Here is a 23,987-nt window from a genome sequence, read left to right as displayed (position 1 = left end):
TCATGTCTCCTGGTTCCAGGTCATGAGCCTTACCCTACCTTTCGGCCTTCCTGAGTCCCTCCTTCAGGGGTAATGAGGGTCTGCTCTGGGCCCCAGCCAGATTGGGGGGGTCCCCCTGCAGCCCTCAGCCCTGGGGCCACTTGGTCCCTCCTTGGTGGCTGCCTAATGAGCTCCCAGCCAGGGTCCTCCTCCATCTTCTTGTATAGGCATGCGGGGACCCTGAATTCATTCCTTTCTGGGCCACAGGGAGAGCCAGGATCTTGGGGGCCACCTTGGCCTCACCAGCTCAATGGCTCCCCTGCTTGTGAGACTAGCCTCCTCAACCAGCTGGGTTGGCTGCTGGAATTGCTATCATGTCTCTCCCACACCTGACACACATTTGCTAGTGGGGGGGGGGGGTCCCTTTCCAGGAAACCTGCTCATCCTTGCTCTATCTGTGGTCACTTTCTCCAGCAGGTCACTTTCTCTCTAGTGGGGACTGACCCAGGCCATCTCCTCCTTGCTCACATCATGCGTTTTCTGATCTGACAACCTGTGCCTGACTTCCCTTGGGACAGTGGGACTCCAGGCATTGCCTGAATGCCAGGATGTAGGGGAGGACCACAGGCAAATCAGGTCCACAGGTCATGTACCAAGTGTCACACATGCTATGTTACATTCGTTCTTCTGCCTGGCTTGCAGGGGAATCAGTGAGCTCCCCCTCCACCCTCCCCTTCCTCTTTCTCCTTTTCTTTCTACCTCTTCCTCTTCTCCCCTCCCCAGCACCCCTTTCCTTGGGCTTGTGACTGAGGGCCAACTTGGCCAACTCTTCTGACTTCTAGGCAATGCACAGGTCTGGCCTGATCCTTTCCCACCTCCCATCAGGTCTACTCACCTTCAGATAGAGGCCCATCCCTGGACCACAGACATGGTTTTCCCACGGACACCTGAGCCCTTAGAGAATTCTGGATTGGAGTATGGTGTTATATAGAGGTCACAAGCCCCAGAGCACAGACACCTGGGCTACAATCCTGGCAGCACCAATGATGCGGCACAGCCTCGGTCAGGATCCCAGACTCTGCTGAAACCACAGCCCCGTCAGTCAAGTGGGAGTGACCCCAAGGGTTATGAGGCCACAGAATATGCCCATCAGCTTAGGGTCAGTGCTGAGGAAATGATCATTACGACAGTTATGATAGTGGAATGTGTCCCAGTGGGGATAGTGTGACCCAGAAGAGTGAAGGAACTGTACTGAGTTTTTTTTTTTTTTTTGCCTAAAACCCCTGGCTGACCAAGAGGTCGTCACTCCTTCCAGGGGCTCTGGTCCTAGGACCCAGACCATTTCCAATATTTTCAAAGGGGTAAATCTCCACTTCTGACCAGGGCCACCTCATCTCAGGGCAGGACAAGCTGGCTTTCCTACTGGGAGGGCGGACTTCCTTCCTTGTAGGCCATGCAATGGTTCAAAAGCAAAACATATGCCTCTCAGGCTTCTAAGAAAGTCACCTTCATCCCAGTTGTGCGTCTCCGTTCGGCAGCAAGAACAAAATCACGACACCATGCAGTCCTCGTGTCTGTCATTGGCTATTGCAGGTGTCCCCTGCCCCTCCTAGCATCATGAGGGTGGCGGCCAGCGCCTTGGCAGAATGAGAGCCACCGGGTGGGCAGCCATCCGCGCTGGTTTCAGCCCAGGTTCCACCTCCCACCTCCCCTTTATCTTCTCCAGCTCCCTGTTCTGCGGATTCCTCCCTCCTGTACTCACTCCTGCTCTTTGGCCACACTCTCCAGCCCCAGGACCTCTGCACGGCCTTCCCTCAGGCCAGAGGGCTCTAACCTCAGCTACCCAGACCCCAGCAGTGCCCCCTGCCGGAAGGGGCCTATCCGGGACGTCAGGCAGACCAGGGTCCCACTTTGCTTGACCCCGCGCAATGCCCAGGCCTCTCCTGGACCGCTGGCTCTAATTACAGTGAGTTCTGGATGGCCTGGGGGTGGGGGGCACTTTCCCAAGCACTAACTACAGCAACTTTGCCCCGCAATTATTTTTTCTCCTTTAAACGAACGAGGCACCTGAAGTGGTGAGTGTTACCTCAGGGCGAGTGCGCCTTGAGGAGCCAAGAATGGATTCAGCCATGTGTAGCTCTGGAGTTTTTGGACTGGCCTTTAAAGCTCCTGGTGCCCATCAGCTGAAAAGGGAACGCTCTGGAAGACTCAGAGCACTGCGCTCTTGCCGTAGCTCCATGAGGAGCAGACCTAGAATCAGGCCTCTCACAGGCTGGGAGCGGACAGCAGGGGCTGGCAGATGCAGGGGAGGGAGACCCTGAGAGGAGGCTGTGACCTGGCCTCCAACCCCACCCCTCCTCAAGCCCATGGCCCTAGATCTCTCTCTAGGAGCCAGGAGCAGGGGGAGGAAAAGCTGCAGGAGGTGAGCAGGCAAAGAGGTCTCCCTGCCCCCAGCAGGGTACAGTCGGGGCAACTGTTTCCCTGTGACCGAGGTGGCCCATCCCCCAGACACGGGGCCCTGAAGCTGACTTCGGGGAGACAGGCGATGCCAGTGCCAGCACCCATGGGTCCATTGACACCAGAGCGAGGATGAGGAGGGGGTTCCCTTCACCGCTGCCATCACTACACCGAGAAAAGTGCCCCCACATCCAAACATACCCACCACTCCATACTGGGGCCACTCCCCAGAGAATCTCAGATGTGGTTGAGAAAAGCCTGATGGGGTTATGTTTCCGTCCTCAGCAGAACGAGGCCCCAGGACAGAAATGAGCAAGTGGCTTCTTTGTTTTGAGGGCGTTGGGCTGGCTGGGTCTGGTCCGCTGCAGTAGCCTTGAGCTAGCCCAACCCCACGAGCGGCAGGTGCTCTGCGGGTCCTCCTCCCAGCCAGAAGGTCAAGTCCAGGGAGATGGTGGTTCTTGCCAAGCCAGCAGCTGTGATGCCTTTCCAGTCCCGGGCCATGGAACCCCAGGGGGTCCCTGCCCGACCACCAAGTGGGAGAGGATCTTAGGAGAGGGCATGAAGGCTCAGTGGGCAGGCCTCTGCCCGCGACTGGGGCTGGAGGCCACAAGCCCCAGACACAGGCAGAAAGTACATCATGCAGGTGACATCGTCTCACGGCTCTTAGACAGTGGCCTGGTCCTCGAGTGGGCAGCAACAGAGGGTCTCCGGGGAGCAGCTGGGAGCCAGCCTTCCGGGTCTAAGTTCTTCCCAGAGCCTCAGGCTGGCCAAGACCTGCCCACCCGCCCCAGACGCTGCCCAGCTTGGTCAGGTGACGCAACCCCGAATACACTCCTCGTAGGTGGGGACCTGTAGAGCCGCTCGCCACTGCTGGAGGGATACAGCTGACGTGGGGTCAAGGTGGGGCCGTGCCACGGAAGACTGCCTTTGACCCAGAAGACTGTGCTTCCTCCTCATCAGGATGGCCAGGCTGGCCCGAGAGCCACGGAGCCAAGACGGTCAGCCAGCCTGAGCCTCGGAGACTTTCTCTTGATGTCACCAGAGACACCACCCGCTGGGGCAGCCCAAGTGTGCCCGTGATGGGACAGTTAGGGGTTCTCTGCAGGGCAGTGATGGGGAGGATAGCAAGGGAGCAGCAGGAGGGTAGCAGGGCGAAGGCCTGAAAGCCTGGGCAGGTGAGGATGGGTTCAAGTTGCCACTTCCCAGTGGGCTGAGAAGAGAGGCCGGAAAGAACAAAAGGAAGATAATAACATCACCCAGACCCTCCCCACACAGCTCTTGGGATCTCAGGAGGAACTTGGTGTGGGAGGGGAGCAGAGAGTGGGGGGCCTGCTCTGAACCGGGCAGGGCAGGGGGGCTGGAGGCTGGAGGGCGGGGCATGCATGGGAAGGAGGCATGTTGGTGGGGGGACAGGTCAGCGTGGTGGGGAGACAGGTCAGCGTGGTGGGGGGCCTACCCAGGGGACCACCATGGCCACCAGCTCCTCCTTCAGCCGCTTCCTCCTCGGTCCCCCGCAGCGCCCGTGGCAAAGTGGGCGGTGAGGCTGCACGCTGCTCAGCCCCCTCAGGAGTGCAGGGGGCCACCCAAGCACTTACAAGATGTGCAGCGCAGTGCCCGGGGGCCAGGGTCTAGAGGGGGCCACATTATGGGGCAACACTTGAAACCCATTTATTTTGCCAGCTTTCGACAAATGTACAAGGCTGCTGACTGCTGGGCCCAGAGCAGGGCCCCCCGGGTCATGGGTACGAGAAACTTCTGAGCGGGTCCAAAGCAGGGCAGCCTGTGGTGCCAGCACAGAGCCTGGCATGCCCTGGAGCTCAGGGAGTGTTTGCTGAATCCATGGTGGGCCCCCGTGGGGAACGGAGACCGGGTGGGAGGGCAGGGGAGGAAGGGGTCGCGGCCCAGAATGTGAGGGCTCGTCCCATCCGCTCCTGCTTGTAGCCCTCTCACCCCAGAAGCACCTCACTGCTGGCTCCCTGGCCGAGGGGCCGCAGATGGGGGGACTTCCCTGAGGGACGGGAAGAGGCCTACCGGCCCTCCGCTCCTTGAGGTCTGGAGCCCCTAGTCCCAGCCTGGCCATGGCCTGAGGTCGGCCTGAGCTGCCTGGCTGGATGTGTCCTGTCCAGGGACCTTGGGCGAGCCAGCCCTGCCCCGAGATCAGTTTAAGGCCTGGCAGGGCTGGGGAGAGCGGAGAGACATGCAGTGGGCCTGGGCCATGTGAGAGGGAGCCCCCCGCCACCCAGGGGCCAGAGTTCTAGGCGCCCCCCACCCCCACTGGGGCCCTGAGCTGGGAGCCCTGAGGTCCAGGGCCCCCTGGAGAAGCCCAGAGCACAGTCCAGCTCAGCGGGGCCGCTTGCTGTCCAGAATGGCCTTCCAGTCGTCTGCCCACGAGTGCAGCCTGCGGCCGGGGGGCTGCAGCTGCACGTGCCGGTTGTGGCAGGCCGTGAAGAGGATGTGCTCCCAGCTGGGGTTTGGCTCGGCCCCTGTGGGCAGGAAAGCAGCGCTTCAGTCCCCCGAGTACAAAAAGTGTCCTCGTCCCCATCATGAAAGTGGTGACTGAGCTCGCACCTGTCTTGTGGCAGGTGGCCCGGAGTATGGGAGCTGGCCCACGGGAAGCAGGGGGGACGGGGAGGGCTGTACCCAGCGGAGGCACAGCACACGGGGACTTCTGTGCCAGCCACCACGGCGGCCAGCATCAGAGGCTGAGCCCCGCTGATGCCCGGCCCGTCCCCTCTGGCAGGCTCAGCCTTCCTGCCCCGGCCAGGGCCAGCTCCCGCAGCTTCCCTGCTCTTGGTCATGAGCCCCACGAGCCCCCCTAAGCTCCCATCCCTCATATCCACCTGTCTACACTGGCAAGCCGGTGCTGCTCCTGCTCCTCTCGTTCTGGCCTGACCCCCCGCCCCCATCCCCACCCCCATCCCACTCCCCGTGGCTGGACATAGAAGCGGCTCAGGGCGCTGTGCGCCCCATGTGCTCTGACTCTCCTTGTGAAACTACGTGGTTTGGGAGGTCACGAGTGGGCACATCCATGAATTATCCCCTCTGGACACTGTGACTAGTGCAGAGATGGACATGCTTCCAAAAGCCATTAGGGAAGCAATATTCTGGAATCTTCCACTGAGGTGTCCAAAAGAATTGGATTTATCCCCCAAACTGCTAATGGCTGCCGAGAGGAGAGAGCTGGCCTGCGTACAAAGAAAGCAGAGCACAGTTGGGAGACAAAGAAACTGAATTTAGACTGATGTTGTTTGAGCTCCTAGATTCATCGTGCCCAAAGCCTTCCTACCTCACCTTGCCAGGTAGATGCGCTGATAAATTTCCCTTCTCCTTTCTAAGTCAGTTTAAGTTTTGTTTGTTTGTTTGTTTGTTTGTTGGGAAGGAGTCACCTATAAGGGATAAATACAATTCCAAAACCACCTTCAACTAAAGAAATGAGGCTTTGGGGGCGCCTGGGTGGCCCCAAAGTGGGTTAACCCCTCAGTGGGTTAAGCCTCTGCCTTGGGCTCAGGTCATGAGCCCAGGGTCCTGGGATTGAGCCCCGCATCGGGTTCTCTGCTCAGCAGGGAGCCTGCTTCCCTTCCTCTCTCTCTGCCTACCTCTGCCTACCTCTCTGCCTACTTGTGACCTCTGTCAAATAAATAAATAAAATCTTTTTTAAAAAATTTTTTAAATGATGCTTTGCATTTCCATTTTATACAGTAGGTTCACTCCAAATTGCTCTTGGGGGGGAAATGGCTTTGAGGCTAAAACCAAATGTTTGGAAGCCAGTCTGGCTCTCATTTTACATAAGAAAGGCAAGGCCTAGAGATATAAAGGGAACTCATCCTAGGCCACCCAATGAGTTACCCCAGGAGCTAGGACCTGCTTTTCCTGACTCCTAGGAGCACCCCTTCCAAGGCTGGATGCTGAGAACAGCCTTGTCTTCCTGGTAGGGAAGGTGGTCAGTGCTGGGCTGGAGGCTGGAGGCCCACTACACTGCTGGTAGCCAAGTGGGGACCACCCAGGACAGGGGCCGTGAGGCCAGCCCCATGTGCTGTTTGTCCCTGTGGCTCTCAGCTCCACACTCACTCCTCACCTGCCGCAGGCCACTTGCCTGTGATGTCTGGCCGGTCGTCTATGAGAAGGTCTGCAGAGACCACAGTCTTGTCTGCGGCCAGCACGACGTGATCCAGAAAGTCAGGGCCAAAGTGCTTCTCCACCCAGGCATACTGGAACACAAACAGGTAGGGGGGAGAAGAGAGTGCCATCAGACCTGGACGCAGAGGGAGCGGGGTCCCAGCCAGGCTTTCTCCAGGAAGAAGGGCCGCTGTCTAGGATCTGTGATGATCCCACTGGCAGCAGAGCAAACGGACACTCTGGAGATGCTGTGATTTGTCCATGGCCCCACAGTTCCAGTCCTACACAACACCATCTGCCCAGGCCTGGTCTACACAATCCAACACTCATGCCAGGAGTGCCTCCTCCATTCCCCATGTGTATGCACTCTGTTGGGCTCCAGGGACAGAGACAAGGGGGGACAAAGCTTGAAGACACATTGAAGCAGTTCATTAGATGACACAAAGGAGACTGCCGCCCAGCAGTGTGGGGCAGCATGGTGGGAGGCAGTCATGGCCTGGGGTCCGTGTTTCCTGCATACCTACTCCACAAACTCACCTCCGATCACTGTATCTAAGCCTCACACAGCCAATACAGCAGGCAGCGCTCTCTGCATTCCATCCTTATGCACTAGTGCTACTGGGCATCCACTTGGACGTGGGAGCCCATGGTGTGTGGGAGAGATGCTCTCACACAGTCCGCACTCTAAATGCAGGAGACACGGCACAGAAACAGACAACCAAGTTCAGGTGGGATGAGGGCTCCAAAGGAATACAGCCAGGAGCTCTGACAGAGGGAGGCGACAGGAGGCCTCTCTGAGAAGGGACACCTGCCATTGACTGGGCATGACACGGTGGCGACTGGGTATTAAAGGTCTAGAAAGTTCCATAAAGAGAGAACAACAAATGCTAACGGTGCAGGGCAGGAACATACTTTGATGTTTATCTGAGTGGCTGGAGTGCAGAGAACAGAGCAGCAGGAGGAAAGAGAGAGGAGGGGGGCGCGGGGGCAGGCCAGGTCCCGTGGGGCCTCGCAGGACTTGTGGAGAGAGACCCCTTGTTCTAAGTCTGCCAGGTTATCTATTAGAGCTCCGTTTCACAAACTGCCTATGGCCGAGGACTGGCTGTTTTCTTAATTCCCAATTTCTTGTGGACCCCTTTGTCTGTGAGATATGAAACCCATGTCTTCTGCTCATTTCTTGATTGGACTTTTCGTTTTTTGGGGATGCTGACTTTGATAAGGTCTTTTCTTCAAAGAAGACACACAAATAGGTCAACAAGCACATAAGAGAATGTTTCACATCACTCGATCAGGGAAATACAAATCAAAACCACAATGAGATACCAATTCACACCAGTCAGAATGGCTAAAATTAACAAGTCGGGAAACAAGAGATACTGGTGAGGATACAGAGAAAGGGGAACCCTCCTACACTGCTGGTGGGAATGCAAGCTGGTGCAGCCACTCTGGAAAACCATATGGAGGAGGTTCCTCAAAAGGTTAAAAATAGAGCTACCCTACGACCCAGAAATTGCACGACTAGGTATTTATCCAAAGGATGCAAGCATAGTGATTTAAGGGGGCACTTGCACCCCAATGTTTATAGCAGTGATGTCCACAAGAGCTAAAATATGGAAAGAGTCCAGATGTTTATCAACAGATGAATGGAAAAAGAAGATACAGGGTGTGTGTGTGTGTGTGTGTGTGTGTGTGGCTGGATACAATGTCAACACACAATAACTACTTGTATTTCTATGCATTTGGATATTGAAATGAAGGAAATAATACCTTTTATAATAGCACCAAAAATATGAAATAGGATGATTACACACTTAGAAATAGTTCAGATGATACATTCCATGTTATACGCACTTTGCCACAATCATCAAACATTTGTGGGGTTTTTTTGGAGATTTTATTTATTTATTGTAGAGAGAAAGAGAGTGTGAGCAGGGGGAGGAGCAGAGGGAGAGGGAGAGGGAGATAATTTCCTGCACACTTTGGGATGAGTGCGGAGCCTGATGTGGAGCTGGATCCCCTGACCCTGAGATCATGATCTGAGCCGAAACCAAGAGTTGGATGCTTAACCGACTGAGCCACGTAGGTGCCCTGACAATTTTTAAAATGAAGAATAAAGCTGGAGAATTCACACTGTTTTTAAGAGTCGCTATAAAGGGGCACCTGGGTGGCTCAGTCAGGTAAGCATCTGCCTTTGGCTCAGGTCAGGTCCTGGATTTCCAGGATCAAGCTTGGGAATCTGGCTCTCTGCTCAGCAAGAGTCTGCTTCTCTATCTCCCTCTGCCCCTCCCCCTGCTTCTGCTGTCTATCACTCTCTCTCAAATAAATAAGTAAAATCTTTTTAGAAAGTCACTATAAAACTACAATAACCTAGAAAGAGTGGGTCTCACAAAAGGATAGGCATTTAGATCAAAGGAACAGAATATATTTAAGAAACAGACCCAAAGATGTCAAGGTAATTCAACAGAGAAAGGGAAGGCTTTCCAACAGAAGAACAGCTGGGTACCCATGGGCCAAAAAAATAAAAAAATAAAACATAAAACCACACACATTAAAACATCTATTTTTAACTCATACCATGTATAAAACGTAACTCAAAATGGACCGTAACCTAAATATAAAACCCAAAATTATAAATGCTGCTCTTCAAAGGCCATGGTTAAGAAAATAAAAAGATAAGCCACAAAAAAAAAAACCATTATCTGACAAAGGACTTGTATCTAGAATAAAGATTTTCCCCCCACTCAAACTAAGACAAACAGCCCAGTGAAAAAATCAGTCCAAAATGTGAACCCTTTATCAAAAAGGACAAATAAGCCCATAAGAGATGATCAACATCGCTATTTAGGGAAACACAAATCAAAACCACAGTGAAATAACATGAGGAACCCACTAAAACAGCTGCAGTAAAGAAGACTGAAAAGGGGCACCTGGGTGGCTCAGTGGGTTAAGCCTCTGCCTTCGGCTCAGGTCATGATCCCAGGGTCCTGGGATTGAGCCCCACATCGGGCTCTCTGCTCTGCAGGGAGCCTGCTTCCTCCTCTCTCTGCCTGCCTCTCTGCCTACTTGTGATCTCTGTCAAATAAAGAAAGAAAAAATCTTAAAAAAAAAAGAAGAAGAAGAAGAAGACTGAAAATACTAAGTGCACATAAGAATGTGAAGTGGCAGGTGCCTGGGTGGCTCAGTCAGTTAAGCAGCTGAGGCCATGGTCATGATCCCAGCATCAGGGATCGAGTCCCGCATCGGGCTCCCTTCTTGGCGGAGAGCCTGCTTCTCCCTCTCCCTCTGCCTGCTGCTCTACCTACTTGTGCTATCTGTCAAATAAATAAATAAAATCTTTTTAAAAAAATGTGACACAGCTAGACATCCCATGCCCTGCTGGTCAGCATGCAAGATGGGACAGTTGCTTTTAAAACAGCTTGACAGTTACTTTAAAAGCTAAACACACATCTATCATACAAGCCAGCCAATCCCACTCTCACTATCTGCCCTAGAGAAATGAAAGCATACATCCACCCAAAGATGTGGACCTGAATGTTTATAGGAACTTTATTCATAAAAGCCAAAATCAGAGAACACCCCCAAATGTCCATCCATTAGCACATAAACAAATGATGCTACAGTCATACAGTAGAATTATATTCAGCAATAAAAAGGAATGTGCTACTGATATTTGCAGCAACAATGAATGAATCTCAAAAATATTATGTCTTTAAATGAAAGCCAGGGACAGACTGTGTGAGTCCATACTATATGACACTGTGTAAAAGGCAAAACTGTCACAATGGAGAATACATCAGTAGCTCACCCATACCAACAACACCCAGAGAGGGAAAGCACAGGGAAAAAGGCTGATTGAAAAAGACACAAACGCACTTTATTTTTTTAATTTTATTTTTTAGAGCGATTTCAGGTTCACAGCAACTGAGCACAAAGTACAGAGAGTTCCCATATAATTCTTATCCCCAAATATATACAACTTCCCCCTTACTGACATCCAACAACAGGGTGGGACATTTGTTACGCTCAAGGAACCTACACTGACACATTGTTATCACCCAAAGTCCATAATTCATATGGGGATTCCCTCTCAGTGTTGTACATTCTTTGGGTTTGGACAGAGGTAAAAGGACATGCATCCACCATGAATAATTTCACTAATTGGAAAATCTTTTGCTCTCCATTTATTCATCCCTCCCTCCCCACTAGTCTCTGGCAACCACTGATCTTTTTACTGCCTCCATAGTTTTGCATTTTCCAGAATGTCTTATAACTGTAATCATACAGTATTATAGCTTCTTCAGATGGGCTTCTTTCATTTAGTAATATACATTTAGGTTCCTCCATGCCTTTTAATGGCTTGAGGGCCATTAAATGGCTTAGTGTTGAAAATAGTTCACTACCTGGGCGTAACACAGTTTATTTACCCATGCAGGACATCTTGGTTGCTTCCAAGTCTTGGCTATCATGGATAAAGCTTCTATACACATCTGTATAGAGGGTTTTTTTGTTTTGTTTTTTAAAGATTTTATTTATTTATTTGACAGACAGAGATTACAAGTAGGCTGAGAGGCAAGCAGAGAGAGAGAAGGAGGAAGCAGGCTCCCTGCTGTGCAGAGAGCCCGATGCAGGGCTCGATCCCAGGACCCCAGGACCTGAGCCGAAGGCAGAGGCTTTAACCCACTGAGCCACCTAGGCGCCCCTGTATACAGGGTTTTGAGTGGACATACATTTTCAACTTAACTGGATAAATACCAAGGGGTGTGATTAGCAGATCATACAGTTAAGAGCAGGTTTAGTCTTGCTAGGATGTGCCAAACTATCTTCCCAAGTGGCTCCACCATTTTGCATTCCCATCAGCAATGAGGGACAGTTCCTGTTGTTCCACATCCTCTCCAGCATTTGGTGTTGTCAGTGTCCTAGATTTTGGCCATTCTAATAAGTGCACAGCAGCATCTCACTGCTGTTTTAATTTGCAATTACCTAAGACATAGGATATTGAACACTGTTATGTGTGCTTCTTTACCATCTGTAAATCCTCTTGGATAAGGTGACTGTTTAGGTCTTAAGACCACCTTTTCATCAGGCTGTCCATTGCCTTGTCATTGAGTTTTCAGAACGCTTTGTATATCTTAGGTAACAGTTGCCTGTCAGTTGTCTCTTGCCAATATTTTCTCCCAGTCTGTGACCTGTCTTCTCATTCTCTTGACATCATATTTGGCAAAGCAGAAGTTTTTCATTTTAATGAAGCTCAGCTTATCGATGATTTCTTTCATAACTTGTTCCTTTGGTGTTGTATCTAAAAAGCCATCATCATGTCCAAGGTCATCCAGACTTTGCTATACATTGTCCACTAAGCACTGCTTTCACTGCATCCCACAAACTTTGAAACATTTTCACTTAGTTCTAGTGAAACATTTTCACTTAGTTCTAGATATTTGTCTTATCTTCTATTGAGCTCCTTCTTTGTTATTTTTAAGTGTGTTGTTTAATCTCCAGGAATTTTTGGATTTTCCAGCTATATTTCTATTACTGGTGTCTCGTTTGAGAACATGTATGATTTCTATTATTTAAATTTGTAAGGTGTGTTTTGTGGTTCAGAATGTGGTCAACCTTGATGAATGATGGTGCCATGTGAGCTTGAGAAGAAAATGTATTCTGCTGTTGTTAGATAAAGTAGTCTATAAATGTCAATCATATCTAATTGATTGATGGCATTATTGAATCCAACCATATCTTTACTGATTTTCTACCTTCTGGATCTGTCCATTTCTGACAAAGGGATGTTGAAGTCTACAACTGTAATAGTAAATTCATCGAATTCTCCTGAAGTTCTATCAGTTTTTGCCTCACATATTTTGACATTGTTGTTAAGTGGATACACTTTACACTTTAAGGATTAGCATGTCTTCTTGGAGAATTAACACCTTTATCATTATATAATGCCTTTATTTATCCATGATAATTTTCTTTGGCCTGAACTCTGTTCTGTCCTAAGTTCATATAGCTACTCTCACTTTCTTTTGACAGTGTTAGCATGATATCTCTTTCACTATCTCTATAGTTTCAATCTGTCTATGTCTATATATTTAAACTGTGTTTCTTGCAGACAGCATAAATGCGGGTCTTGGTTTTTTGATCCACTATCAAACTCTTTTAATTTAGACCATTTAGACCATTGATGTTTAAAATGATTATTGATATAGTTGGATTAATATCTGCTGTATTTGTTACCATTTTTGACTCTGCCCTTCTGTCTTCCAGTCTTTTCTGCCTTTTATGATTTTAATTGAGTATTTTATATGATTCCACTTTCTACCCTTTCTTTGCATACCGAGAATCATGTACTTTTTCTTTTTTTACTTTTCTGAGTGGTTGACCCAGAATTTGCAGTATACATTTATAACTAACCCAAGGCCATTTTCAAAAACAAGTGTGCTGCTTCACAGACAGTGAAAGTACATTATAATAGCAACAGATTTCTAGTTTCTCCCTCCCATCCCATGAATATATCATTGCTGCAATTCATTTCACTTGCACAGAAGTTAAAATCATCAAATACATTGTTGCTAATGCTATTCTGAAAAAACTGTTAGATGAACTAAAAATGAAAATTTTTATTTTACCTTCATTTATTCTCTAATGCTCTTTCCTCCTTGATGTAGATTTGAGTTTTTGACATATCATTTCTCTTCTCTCTGAAGAATTTCTTTTAAATTTCGTGCAAGACAGGTCTATGGATAATAATCTATTTTTGAAAGTCCAAGAACATATTTATTTCTCCTTCACTTAAAAAAAATATTTTTTTATTTATTTAACAGATACACAGCAAGAGAAGGAACACAAGCAGGGGGAGTGGGAGAGGGAGAAACAGACTCCCCGCCGACCAGGGAGCCCCTCGGCTTAATCCCAGGACCCCAGGATCATGACGAGAGCTGAAGGCAGATGCTCAATAACTGAGCCACCCAGGTGCCCCTCTACTTCACTTTTGAAAGAGGATTTTCCTGGAGAAAGAACTATAGGTTGGTTGGGTTTTTTCTCTCAATGCTTTAAATATTCCACTCTACTCTCTTCTTGTTTGCATGATTTCTGAGGAGAACTCAGCTAAAATTCTTATATTTGTTCCTCTACAACTAAGGATTTTTATTCCTCTGGCTTCTTTCAAGGTTTTGTCTTCATCTTTGATTTCTGTAGTTTGAATATGATATGCTTAGGTATGGGTTGTTTTGTTTTGCTTTTCCTATTTATCCTGCTGGGTGTTCTCTAAGTTTTCTGGATCTGTGCTTTGGTATCTGATACTCATTTGGTGAAAAATTCTGTCTTATTGCTTCAAGTATTCTGTTCCTGTCTCTTTTTCTTCTCCTTCTGGTATTCCTATTACATGTCTGTTATACCTTCCCATGGTTCTTGGATACTCTGGAGTTTTAGTTTTGGTTTCTTATACTCCTTTCCCCATTTGTGTTTCAGTTACAGAGTTTTTACCAGGATATCCTCCAGCTCAGAGATTCTTTCCTCAGCTGTGTCCAGTCTATTTAACAAGAACAAAGGCATTCTTCATTTCTGTTACAGTGTTTCCATCTCCAGCATTTCTTTTTTTTTATATTCTTTCTTAGACTTGTTTGCTCTCTCTACAAACTCTGTTCTTTGCCTTTTAGTATGCCTTGTAACTTTTCCTGAAAGCCACACAGGATGTACTACGCAGAAGGACTTGTAGTGAACAGACCTTTAGCAACGTGGTAGTGAGGTGTGCAGGAAGGGGCAGTGTTCTCTAGTCCTGTGAGGCGGCCTCAGTCTGACCATGAGCCCACGCCCCTGGATTCTGAGGTTCACCTGTGTTTCACAGTACTTCCCTCTTAAGTGGGATAGGATAGCTAAACGGGTTGGAGAAAGGTCAGGTAAGTTCTGATGAAATTGCAGCAATTTGGACTTTTGTAAAAGTTTTTCTTGCAGGCAGGCCTTGTTAAGAAGAACAGAATATCCTGGTGTATTTCAAAATAGTTACTTTTTCCTCCCCCTGCCAGAAGCACAAGGGAATTTCTTTTACTCTGAGGTTTACTGTGAGAATCTAGCAAACCTCCTAAAAGCAAAACTCACAACAGTGTGGGTCCCCCTATGACTGGGGCCCAAGAGGAAGCATTTTGTTGTGCTGGGCATTTTCTCTATCTTGACTGTGGTGGTGATTACCCTTTAAGGAAGTAAATTTGTTGAGTTTCAATTATATCTTAATAAACAAATGCAGGGACGCCTGGGTGGCTCAGTTGGTTAAGCAGCTGCCTTCGGCTTGGGTCATGACCCAGGGTCCTGGGATCGAGTCCCACATCGGGCTCCTTGCTCGGCAGGGAACCTGCTTCTCCCTCTGCCTCTGCCTGCCTCTTTGTCTCCCTGTGCTCGCTCGCTCTCTCTCCCTCTGTCTCTGGCAAATAAATAAATAAAATCTTTAAAAAAATAATATAAAATAAACAAATGCAAAAAATACAGCAATAAAGGCAAATTTTAAGGCAATTGAGATCTCTGCTAAATTGCCACCCAGAAAGGTTTTATATTTATTTCCATCAGCCATATCTGAAAATGCAAACATTTACCTAATACTAGTTATTATAATTTTTAAACAATTATCCCTAATAGCAAACAAACAAACAAACGAATAAAAAAACAAAACAAAAAAACGATTGAAGTGTAATTTCTTTCTTAATAAAGTTAAGGGCTCTGTGTGTAAGTTCACTGTAGGTTTTTGCTTTCTATTCACCTCCACAGTCCATTTGTCTCTAGGGTGTTCACTGTTCATTTTTCTCTATGGGTGTAAGAAGCCTCTCAAGTCATCCCCATGGTAACAGTTAAGTCTGTGTGGGTCATTGTCACTGTCTTAGCTTGGGTCTTCCTTATAGCCCATCTGGGTCACTGCAGCAAGCTCTATGTGGCTTCACCGATGAATCCCCTATACCACTGCAGTGAGTGTTCAAAGACATCCATTACAACAGCTTTGCATAAATATCCTTCAAAAGCCTCTCAGATCCTGTGGCCTGAAGTACAAACTCTTGATTACCAAAGGCCCTGACTCTTAGTCTCATCTCTAGCCTCTCCCCTCTCAACCCAACTGCTCACCCCTGCCAGCACCATCTCCTTCCTTCCCATGCCTCTCTGTCCTTACCCCTGCACACCCCATACCCACACCAAGATCCCTGGAATTCCTCTTTGCCTTTGTGCGTGCTGTTCCCACCACTCAGAGCTCGCTCTCCCACTTCTTTGTCTTCTCATCTCCACGACTCAACTCAATTCTTCTTTTCCCCAAGAAGCTGAGCCTAGCCTCCTCCTCTTGGGTGACCACAGAACCTGTGACGCAGTGATAACCACCTATCTTCCTAAAGCAGAGACGGGGCATTTTGTAAGCACTGAAGCAGATTGCTCAGTAAATGTTTGCTGAATGAATGCCAACCAAAAAAGCATTTACACTTTTTTTATTGCAAAAATAATGGCTTATCAAAAAAAATTTGGAAAATCAAGAAACGTTAGAGAGAGAAACATCTATAGCTGGCTGTACTTCCTTCCTTCTTATTATTTATTGTTTTTAAAACACAGCTGTAATCAAACTATATAGACAACAGACAACTATATACAGAACTTGGAGCCAAGAATGCAGAAAAACTAATCAACCATAAAATTGTTTGACTTTCTGGTTTGAGAAATGTATGTTGAAGTTCATTCTTTCTTTACTGCTGGGCAGGAGCATTTGGGGACAGACAGAAACAAGGGGACGACACCTACTGCTATCAAGCATAGTGCTAGGTGGTTTGTGCAAATTTCTTCTTCGGCTTTGTTTTTTAAATTTATATTTATTGAGATATGATTGGCATGTAACACTGTACAAGTTTAAAGTGTATAATGTATTGACTTGATATATTTATATAATGCAATTTGATTTCCAGTCAATTTTCTTTAAAAATGCCCATGAAGGTATTACTACAACTGTGCTGACAAAGAAGCCAAGTCCCAGAGAGGTGAGTTGAGAAGTTCACAGGTAGGTCCACAGACCCAAAAGTGAAAGTGTGATGCTCAGGTTCAGCCAGGGTTCAGCAGGGTCAGGTGTCTGAGGGGCACCTTTAAGGATAAGTCAAGGCTTGGGCAAGCGTCTTTCATTACTTTTACTAGCTGCTGTTGTGGAAGAAAGGCATTATTCACTAGTCACCTGATCACAACTTCAGTTCCTAAAAATACTTGGGGGATAAAATAGTTTGGCCCAGAGGAATGTAGAGCTATTCGAGTATAAAACTGTGTTGCCATTCCTAAATCAGAATCTGTCAAAATGACTGAAACTGAATCCAAACTACATGTTAGCAAAAGAAACACCAGAAGGATCTCTCAAGACATAGGTCATGAGCAGCAAGCTCATAAAACTGGCCACTGCAGGAGTGAAGAATTCGGTGTGAAGATGATAAAGGGGGGTGCATGGGTGGTGACGAGGCTGGTGCTGAGAAAGGACAGGGGGCAGAACATCCAGGGCAGTGACAGGAGCTGGAGCAGCTCCCTGACACCTCCTCAAAGCCCTCTCAGAGCCATGTGGGTCCACATGGCTCAGAAATGAAGATATGAAAGTAAGACATGGTCCTTGCTCTTCAAATGTTGGCTGGACTTCCCCCAAAGTCCTCCTCTGCTCAAGTGAGCAGATCCCAGGACAAGCCCCAAATGAGGGAAGGGATGCAAATCCTGGGAGATGGTGGGGACATGCCATTACCCAAGGACAGGTGTCATCATTACCAGTCTACTTCATTTAGTGGAAGATGAGAAAAATGTTGCCATTAAGTCCAAGATTTTCAGGGAAATTGGCTTGACCCAGGGTCCTGCACAGGTTATCATGCACTTCTGTCCACAAACCCAATTAAGATGATAAAATAACCACATCTAAGCAGAAGAATAGAGTTGGTTTTGGAACTATCAGCCATTTGAATGGCCAAATTTCTTTAGATATAATTCATATACCATAAAATCTACTTATTTAAAGTATATAATTCAAGGGCTTTAGCATATCTGCTATACCAAAACATGGCTTATCTTGCTAAATGTTCTGTGTGCACTGGACTAGAACAGGTATCTACTGTTGTTGTGTTAGGTGTTATATAAATGCCAACTTGGTCCAGCTGGTTGCCAATGCTTGTTCAAGGCTTCTACATCCCGACTGATTTTTTGGGGTGGGGGATGTCTACGTACTCTATCACCTATTAAAACAGATATATTAGTCTCTGTAAAAATTATGAATTTATCTATTTCCCTTTGCAGTTCTATTATATTTTTAAAATTTTATTTAATCAAAATAAAACAAACAGTTCACCCATTTCTCCCACCCCTCACCTCCAACCTCCAACAACTGCCAATCTGTTCTCTGCATTTATAAGTTTGGGTTTTTTTTCTTTTGTTTTATTGTTTTTTTGTTTTTATTATCTTTTTTTTTTAAGATTTTATTCGTTCATTTGAGAGAGACAGAGAGAGCACAGGCCAGAGAGATACAGAGGGAGTGGGAGAAGCAGTCTCCCCACTGAGCTGAGAGCCCAGCCTGGGGCTTGATCCTAGGACTTGGAGATCATGACCCGAGCTGAAGGCAGATGTTTAACCATCTGAGCCACCCAGGAACCCATATGTTTGTTTGTTTTCAGATTCCACATAGAAGACATCATACAGTATTTGTCTTTCTCCATTTGTCATTTCACTCAGCATAATACTCTCGAGGTCTATCCATGTTGTCACAAATGGCAAGATTCCATTCTTTTTTATGGATGAAATCACATTCCTCTGCATATAGTAACAAAATTTCTTTATCCATTCATCCATCCAAGGATTCTTAGGTTGTTTCCATAGCTTGGCTATTGTAGATAATGCTGCAGTACACATAGAGGTGCATATATCTTTTCAAATTAGTGTTTTTGTTTTCTTTGAATAAATACCCAGAAGTAAAATTGCAGGATCATATGGTAGTTTTATTTTTAGTCAGTTGAGGAACCTTCATTCTGTTTTCCACCACAGTGGCTACATCAACTTATATTCCCACCAACAGTGCACAATAGTTTTTCTCCTTATCCTCACCAGCACTTGTTACTGCTTGCCTTTCTGATAACAGCCAAACTAACAGGCGTGAGGTGGCACCTCATTGTGGTTTTGATTTGCATTCCCCTGATAATTAGTGATGTTGAGCTTCTTTTCATGTACCTGTGGGCCTCTGTATACCTTCTTTGGAAAATGTTTATTCAGATCCTTTGCCCAGGTTTTACTCAGATTGTTTGGTTTTGGGGTTGTGTGGTTTTTGCTATTGAGTTGTGTGAGTTCTTTATGTATTTTGGATATAAGCCCTTTATCAGATATAGGATATGTAATTATTTTTTCTCATTGAGGAGGTTGCCTTTTCATTTTGTTGATGGTTTCCTTTGCTGTGCAGAAGATTTTAGTTTGATGTAGTCCCATTAGTTTGTTTTTGCTTTTGTTTCTTTTGTTTTGGTGTCAGGTTCAAACCACTGCCAAGAGCTATGCCAAGGAACTTAGACCTATTTTTCTTCTTGGAGTATTATGGTTTCAGGTCTTATATTCAAGTCTTTAATCCATTTCAAGTTAATTTTGTGCATGGTATAAGGTAGAGGTTTCATTCTTTTGCATGTAGCTGTCCAATTTTCCCATCATCATTTCTTGAAGAGAATGTCCATTCTCCATTGTATATTCTTGGCTCCTTTGTTGTAAACTGACCATAGATACAGGGGTTTATTTCTGGACTCTCTTAGTTCCATTGCTCTATGTGTCTGTTTTATGCCAATACTATACTGTTTTGATTACCACAGCTTTGTAATATAGTTTGAAATCAGGGAGTGTGACATCTCCAGCTTTATTTTTCTTTCTCAAAATTACTTAGGCTATTGGAGTCTTTTGTGGTTCCAAATTTTAGGATTGCCTGCCTAGGTCTGTAAAAGTTACTACTGAAATTTTCATAGTGATTGCATAGTGAATCTGTGGATTGTTTTGGGGTAGTATGAATATTTTAACAATATGAATCCACAAGTACAAAACATGTTTATGTTTATTTCTGTCTTCTTTAATTTCTTTCATTAATGCCTGATAATTTTTAATATATAGGTCTTTCACCTCCTTGGATAAATTTATTCCTCAATATCTTATCCTTTTTGATGCAATTATGAATGGAATTATTTTCTTAATTTCTCTCACAGTTCATTATTAATGTAAATAAATACAACAGATTTTTGTGTATGGTTTTGTATCCTGTAACTTTACTGAATTTATTAGTTCTAATAGTTTCTTGATGGAGTCATTAGGTTTTTCTATATATAATATTATGTCATCTACAAATAGTGCTAGTTTTACTCCTTCCTTTCCAATTTGGATACTTTTGTTTTTTTTTCTTGCCTAACTGCTATGACTAGGACATCCAATATTATATTGACTAAAAGTGTCTTGTTCCTGATCTTAAAGGAAAAGCTTTCAGCTGTTCACCATTAAATATAACATTAGTTTTGCATTTATCATGTATGACCTTTATTAAGTTGAGGTACATTTCCTCTATATCTGCTTTGTTGAGAGTTTTTTTAAATTAAAATGGATGTTCAGGGGCACCTGGGTGGCTCAGTTGCTTGAGCGACTGACTCCTGTGTTTCAGATCAGGTCATGATCTCAAGATTGTGGGACTGACCTCCATGTAGGATTCTGAACTCAATCTGGAGCCTTCTTGAGGTTCTCTCTCCATCTTCTTTTGCCTGTCCCCCTGCTCACACTCTCTGCCTCAAAACAAATAAATAAAATCTTTTAATATAAACAAACAAATAAATAAATAACAAAATGGATGTTGAACTTTGTCAAATGCTTTTTCTGCACCTATTGAAATGATCATATAATTTTATCTGTTTTGTTAATGTAATTTATCACATTGATTGATTTGCAGGTGTTGAACCATCCTTGCATTCCTAGAACAAATCCCACTGGTTATGGTGTATGATCCTTTTAAAGTATTGTTGAATTCACTTTGCTAATATTTTGTTCAGAAATTTTGCATCTTTGTTTATCAGGGATATTGGCCTTGAATTTTCTTTTTTGTGGCATTCTTGTCTGGTTTGGGTATCATGGTAATGTTTCATAAATGTGTTTGGAAGAGTCCCTCCAGCCCCCTTCTATTTTTTTGGAAGAGTTTTAGGAGGAAGGGGATTAATTCTTCTTTGAATGTTTGGCAGGATTCACCAGTGAAGTAATCTGGTTATAGATTTTTATTCATTGGGAAGTTTTTGATTCCTGACTCCATATCCTAGGTAGTAACTGGTCTGTTCAGATCTTCTATTTCACCATGATTCAGTCCTAGAAGGTTGTGTTTCTAGGATGTATCCATATCCATTTCTTCTACACTGTCCAATATGTTGGCATGTAATTATTCTTAGTAGCCTCTTATGATCCTTTGTATTTCTGTGATATCAACCACTGTTGCATTAACTCTCTCATTTCTGGTTTTATTTGAGACCTCTTTTTTTTTTTTTTTTTAGTGTATCACTTTTCTATACTATAAAAGGCTGCTTCCTTTTATTTCACTTTATAGTCATTTTTATATAAAATTTACATACCATAAAATTCAGCAACTTAGAATGCACATTTCAGTGTTTTTTTTTTAAGTAATCCTCTATGTTGTACAACGATTGCCTATCTAATCCCCAAAAGTTTCCATCATCTTACAAAAAAACCCTATGCCAATTACCATGAACTGCAAATTATTTTATAAATAGTAGTTTGAGCCAAAACATAGCATGAGCCCCAATTTTAGACACTGGGTAGCACACAAAGTGGGAGGTACCACCAGAGGAAGTTCCTGGAAGGCTGGAGTGTGGCTCTCACTGCTCCTAAAAGAATCTATGGTTTCTGCTGGTGGCAAGAGAAAGTGATGCATATTTTAGTGTAAGTCTTAAAAGAAGGTTCAAGTTCTGGGAGCAGCTGGACAAGTTGGCGTGAAATGTGTGATTAAATTTAATTCATTATCTACATTTTTTTTACTTGAGTTTAAGTGGAGAGGCTTGATGATGTGATGGAAATGTTTAACATTTATTCTTCAATCCAAATACAGCATCTGGAAGACATCATCAGGAGACCAGACTTCAAATGAAAAGAACATGTCCCACTGTTACATCCAAGCATCTCACTTAATCCCACTTGTGATCACTCACTTGTGGAATCAGGAAAAGGAACAGTAAAATGTCATGCTCAAGTATGGAGAATTTAACATGGATTTTTAAAAAATCTCTTTGGGGGACAAACTAGTAATATCGTGCAAAGTTCTGAGTGAGGTGGAATCAGAAAAGGGGGTCAGCATAGCACAGAGGTGCAGAGCACAAGCTCTGGAGCCAGACTGCCTAACCCTGACTCACCATGTCTTGCTTCCAACTTTGGGTAAGTGATTTAACTTCTCTGTGCCTCAGTTCCCTCATCTGTAGAATGGGGATAATAATAGCACCTACTTCACAGGGCTATTATGAAGGCTAATGGATCAATACAGGTGAAGCCCTTGCATATATTACTAATTCATGAGTTAGCTACTACCGAGCCGGTTTGGCTTTAAAATGTCAGTAAGCTCCAGCCAGAAAGAAGGTTCTGATAAAACAAACAGCACTTAAGTCTGACTTCTTGGGTGTAATAAAGAAGCTGAACTCTTAGCAATTAGGCTTCCCTCCTTTGACTGGGTCTCAAGAGGAATCAACTAAGGAGAAAAACTCCCACTTCGGCTGCCCAAGGCTGATGCTGCTCTGGGGGGCAGGAGCGGAGGGAAGAACTCTGTGAGAGGTCCGGTCTTGTGCCCCGACTGAGACCACCATGAGAGCAAACATCCATCTCCAGTTGATGTCCTGAGAACCAGCCCAATACTCCCCCACCACAGGTACCAGGCAAAACAATCATCAGCCCCCATCTACACCCAGCCCCAACTAGCCAAGGACACAAGGTCTACTAGGGATGGGAGGGTGCGTGGATGGTGGGAGAGGATGTGGCTGGGGCTATTTTCATCTCTTCACAAGACACCCTCCGAGCCGGGTGAATTAGTTCCAGTGTATATGGATCGGGGGAGGTGAAAACATGGCTGGGAGAGACACTTGCAACCCAACCTGATCCCAACTCCACAGGCTCTAAGGCCACCAGCCAAAACAATTCACCCAAAGTTCCTCAAACATACTCCGCATTTTGCTGTCTTCATGTCTTTGTTTGATGTCCCACTTCCTCCACTGACCCAGGTCTGGCCCCTGGGTGGGGAGGGTGCTCGGCCAGCCACCAGCACAGCGACAACAGTATATGCCCCTCCCTGCAGTGTCACGATGTGCCTTCCTTGTGGGAGCCAGGAATTCTATCTCCTGGAATCTGTCCTATGGACATAATCGCACGAAGCTGTTGGTACAAGATGACTTCAGCTCTTAGCAATCAAGTTTTTGAAGAATATTTGGGGACAGAAAAAAGACTAAAACTCCATTAAGGAGAAAATGGGTGCTAAGCTACATGAGTTTCAAGTTTTGTTAAAATGTATGTATTATGGGGCGCCTGGGTGGCTCAGTGGGTTAAGCCCCTGCCTTCGGCTCAGGTCATGATCTCAGGGTCCTGGGATCGAGTCCTGCATCTGGCTCTTTGCTCAGCAGGAAGCCTGCTTCCCTCTCTCTCTCTCTCTGCCTGCCTCTCCATCTACTTGTGATTTCTATCAAATAAATAAATAAAATCTTAAAAAAATGTATGTATTATATTTAATATGCATCAAAGAAAAACTAGAAAGAAACACCTCAAAATGCCAACAGTGTTTCTAATGCTAAGTGGTAGGTCTGTAGCTGGGGTTTTGTTGTCCGCCCCCACACCCCACGTTCGGTCAGGGCATCCACCATCCACTATCACTGTGCCCCTTCCTCTGATCTCAGCACCTTGATTTTTCTCTGCAAAGACCCCTGTCCTTAATGGGACATCAGTCAGGATGCCCACCCTCCCCTGGCCAAGGGCTGGGAGTGTGACCTGAGCTAAGCTGGTAAGCTTCCCTCCTGGGAACGTGAATCCCAGGCAGAGACACCCGAAGATAGAGAATGAACCAGTCTGTGGTCTTCTGCGAGCACGTATGCTTGGGGAGACCGCCTACTGGCTCTGGCTCCCAACCTCCTTGTCAAGGGGCTGCTCCCTCAGATTCTGTGATTCTCTGAGCAAGCCAACAGCGTCCTCGTAAACTCTACTTTTGTTCAAGTTGGCGGAATGCCATTCCTGTTGCTGCATCTTAGGGGTCCCAAGGGATATCCTCTTCCCACGTGTTCACTGGACTCCAAACTCTTGGCAGTGAGCATGCGCAGCTCGTGGGAGGGGCTCAGGGCGCAGGCTCGGGGATGCATGGGTCAGGACGAAGCCCCGCCACCTGTAGATCACTAGACCCAAGAGACCAGTTGCCTTGCCCCTCAGGGCCT

General features: G+C 46.0%; 1 protein-coding gene across 2 annotated transcripts in view; it reads right to left on the bottom strand.

The window, feature by feature from the left end:
• Positions 1-4,088: 4,088 nt before the first annotated feature.
• The window catches only part of NT5M (5',3'-nucleotidase, mitochondrial), a 37,710-nt gene continuing 17,811 nt past the window's right edge, over positions 4,089-23,987 (bottom strand). The window contains exons 4-5 of one of the 2 annotated variants that reach the window (XM_004776578.2): positions 6,512-6,644; positions 4,089-4,919 (exon numbers count right to left, since the gene is read on the bottom strand). In XM_004776578.2, the coding sequence (XP_004776635.2) occupies positions 4,777-4,919; positions 6,512-6,644 (276 nt within the window). In that variant the 3' untranslated portion in view covers positions 4,089-4,776. The remainder of the gene's footprint in view (positions 4,920-6,511; positions 6,645-23,987) is intronic. The other variant, XM_045083640.1, reaches the window with a different exon arrangement.

The sequence above is a fragment of the Mustela putorius genome, unplaced genomic scaffold (genome assembly GCF_011764305.1).
Source record: "Mustela putorius furo isolate JIRA1106 unplaced genomic scaffold, ASM1176430v1.1 tig00000731_pilon_pilon_pilon, whole genome shotgun sequence".
Taxonomy (NCBI): domain Eukaryota; kingdom Metazoa; phylum Chordata; class Mammalia; order Carnivora; family Mustelidae; genus Mustela; species Mustela putorius.
This window is presented reverse-complemented; position numbering and strand designations above follow the sequence as displayed.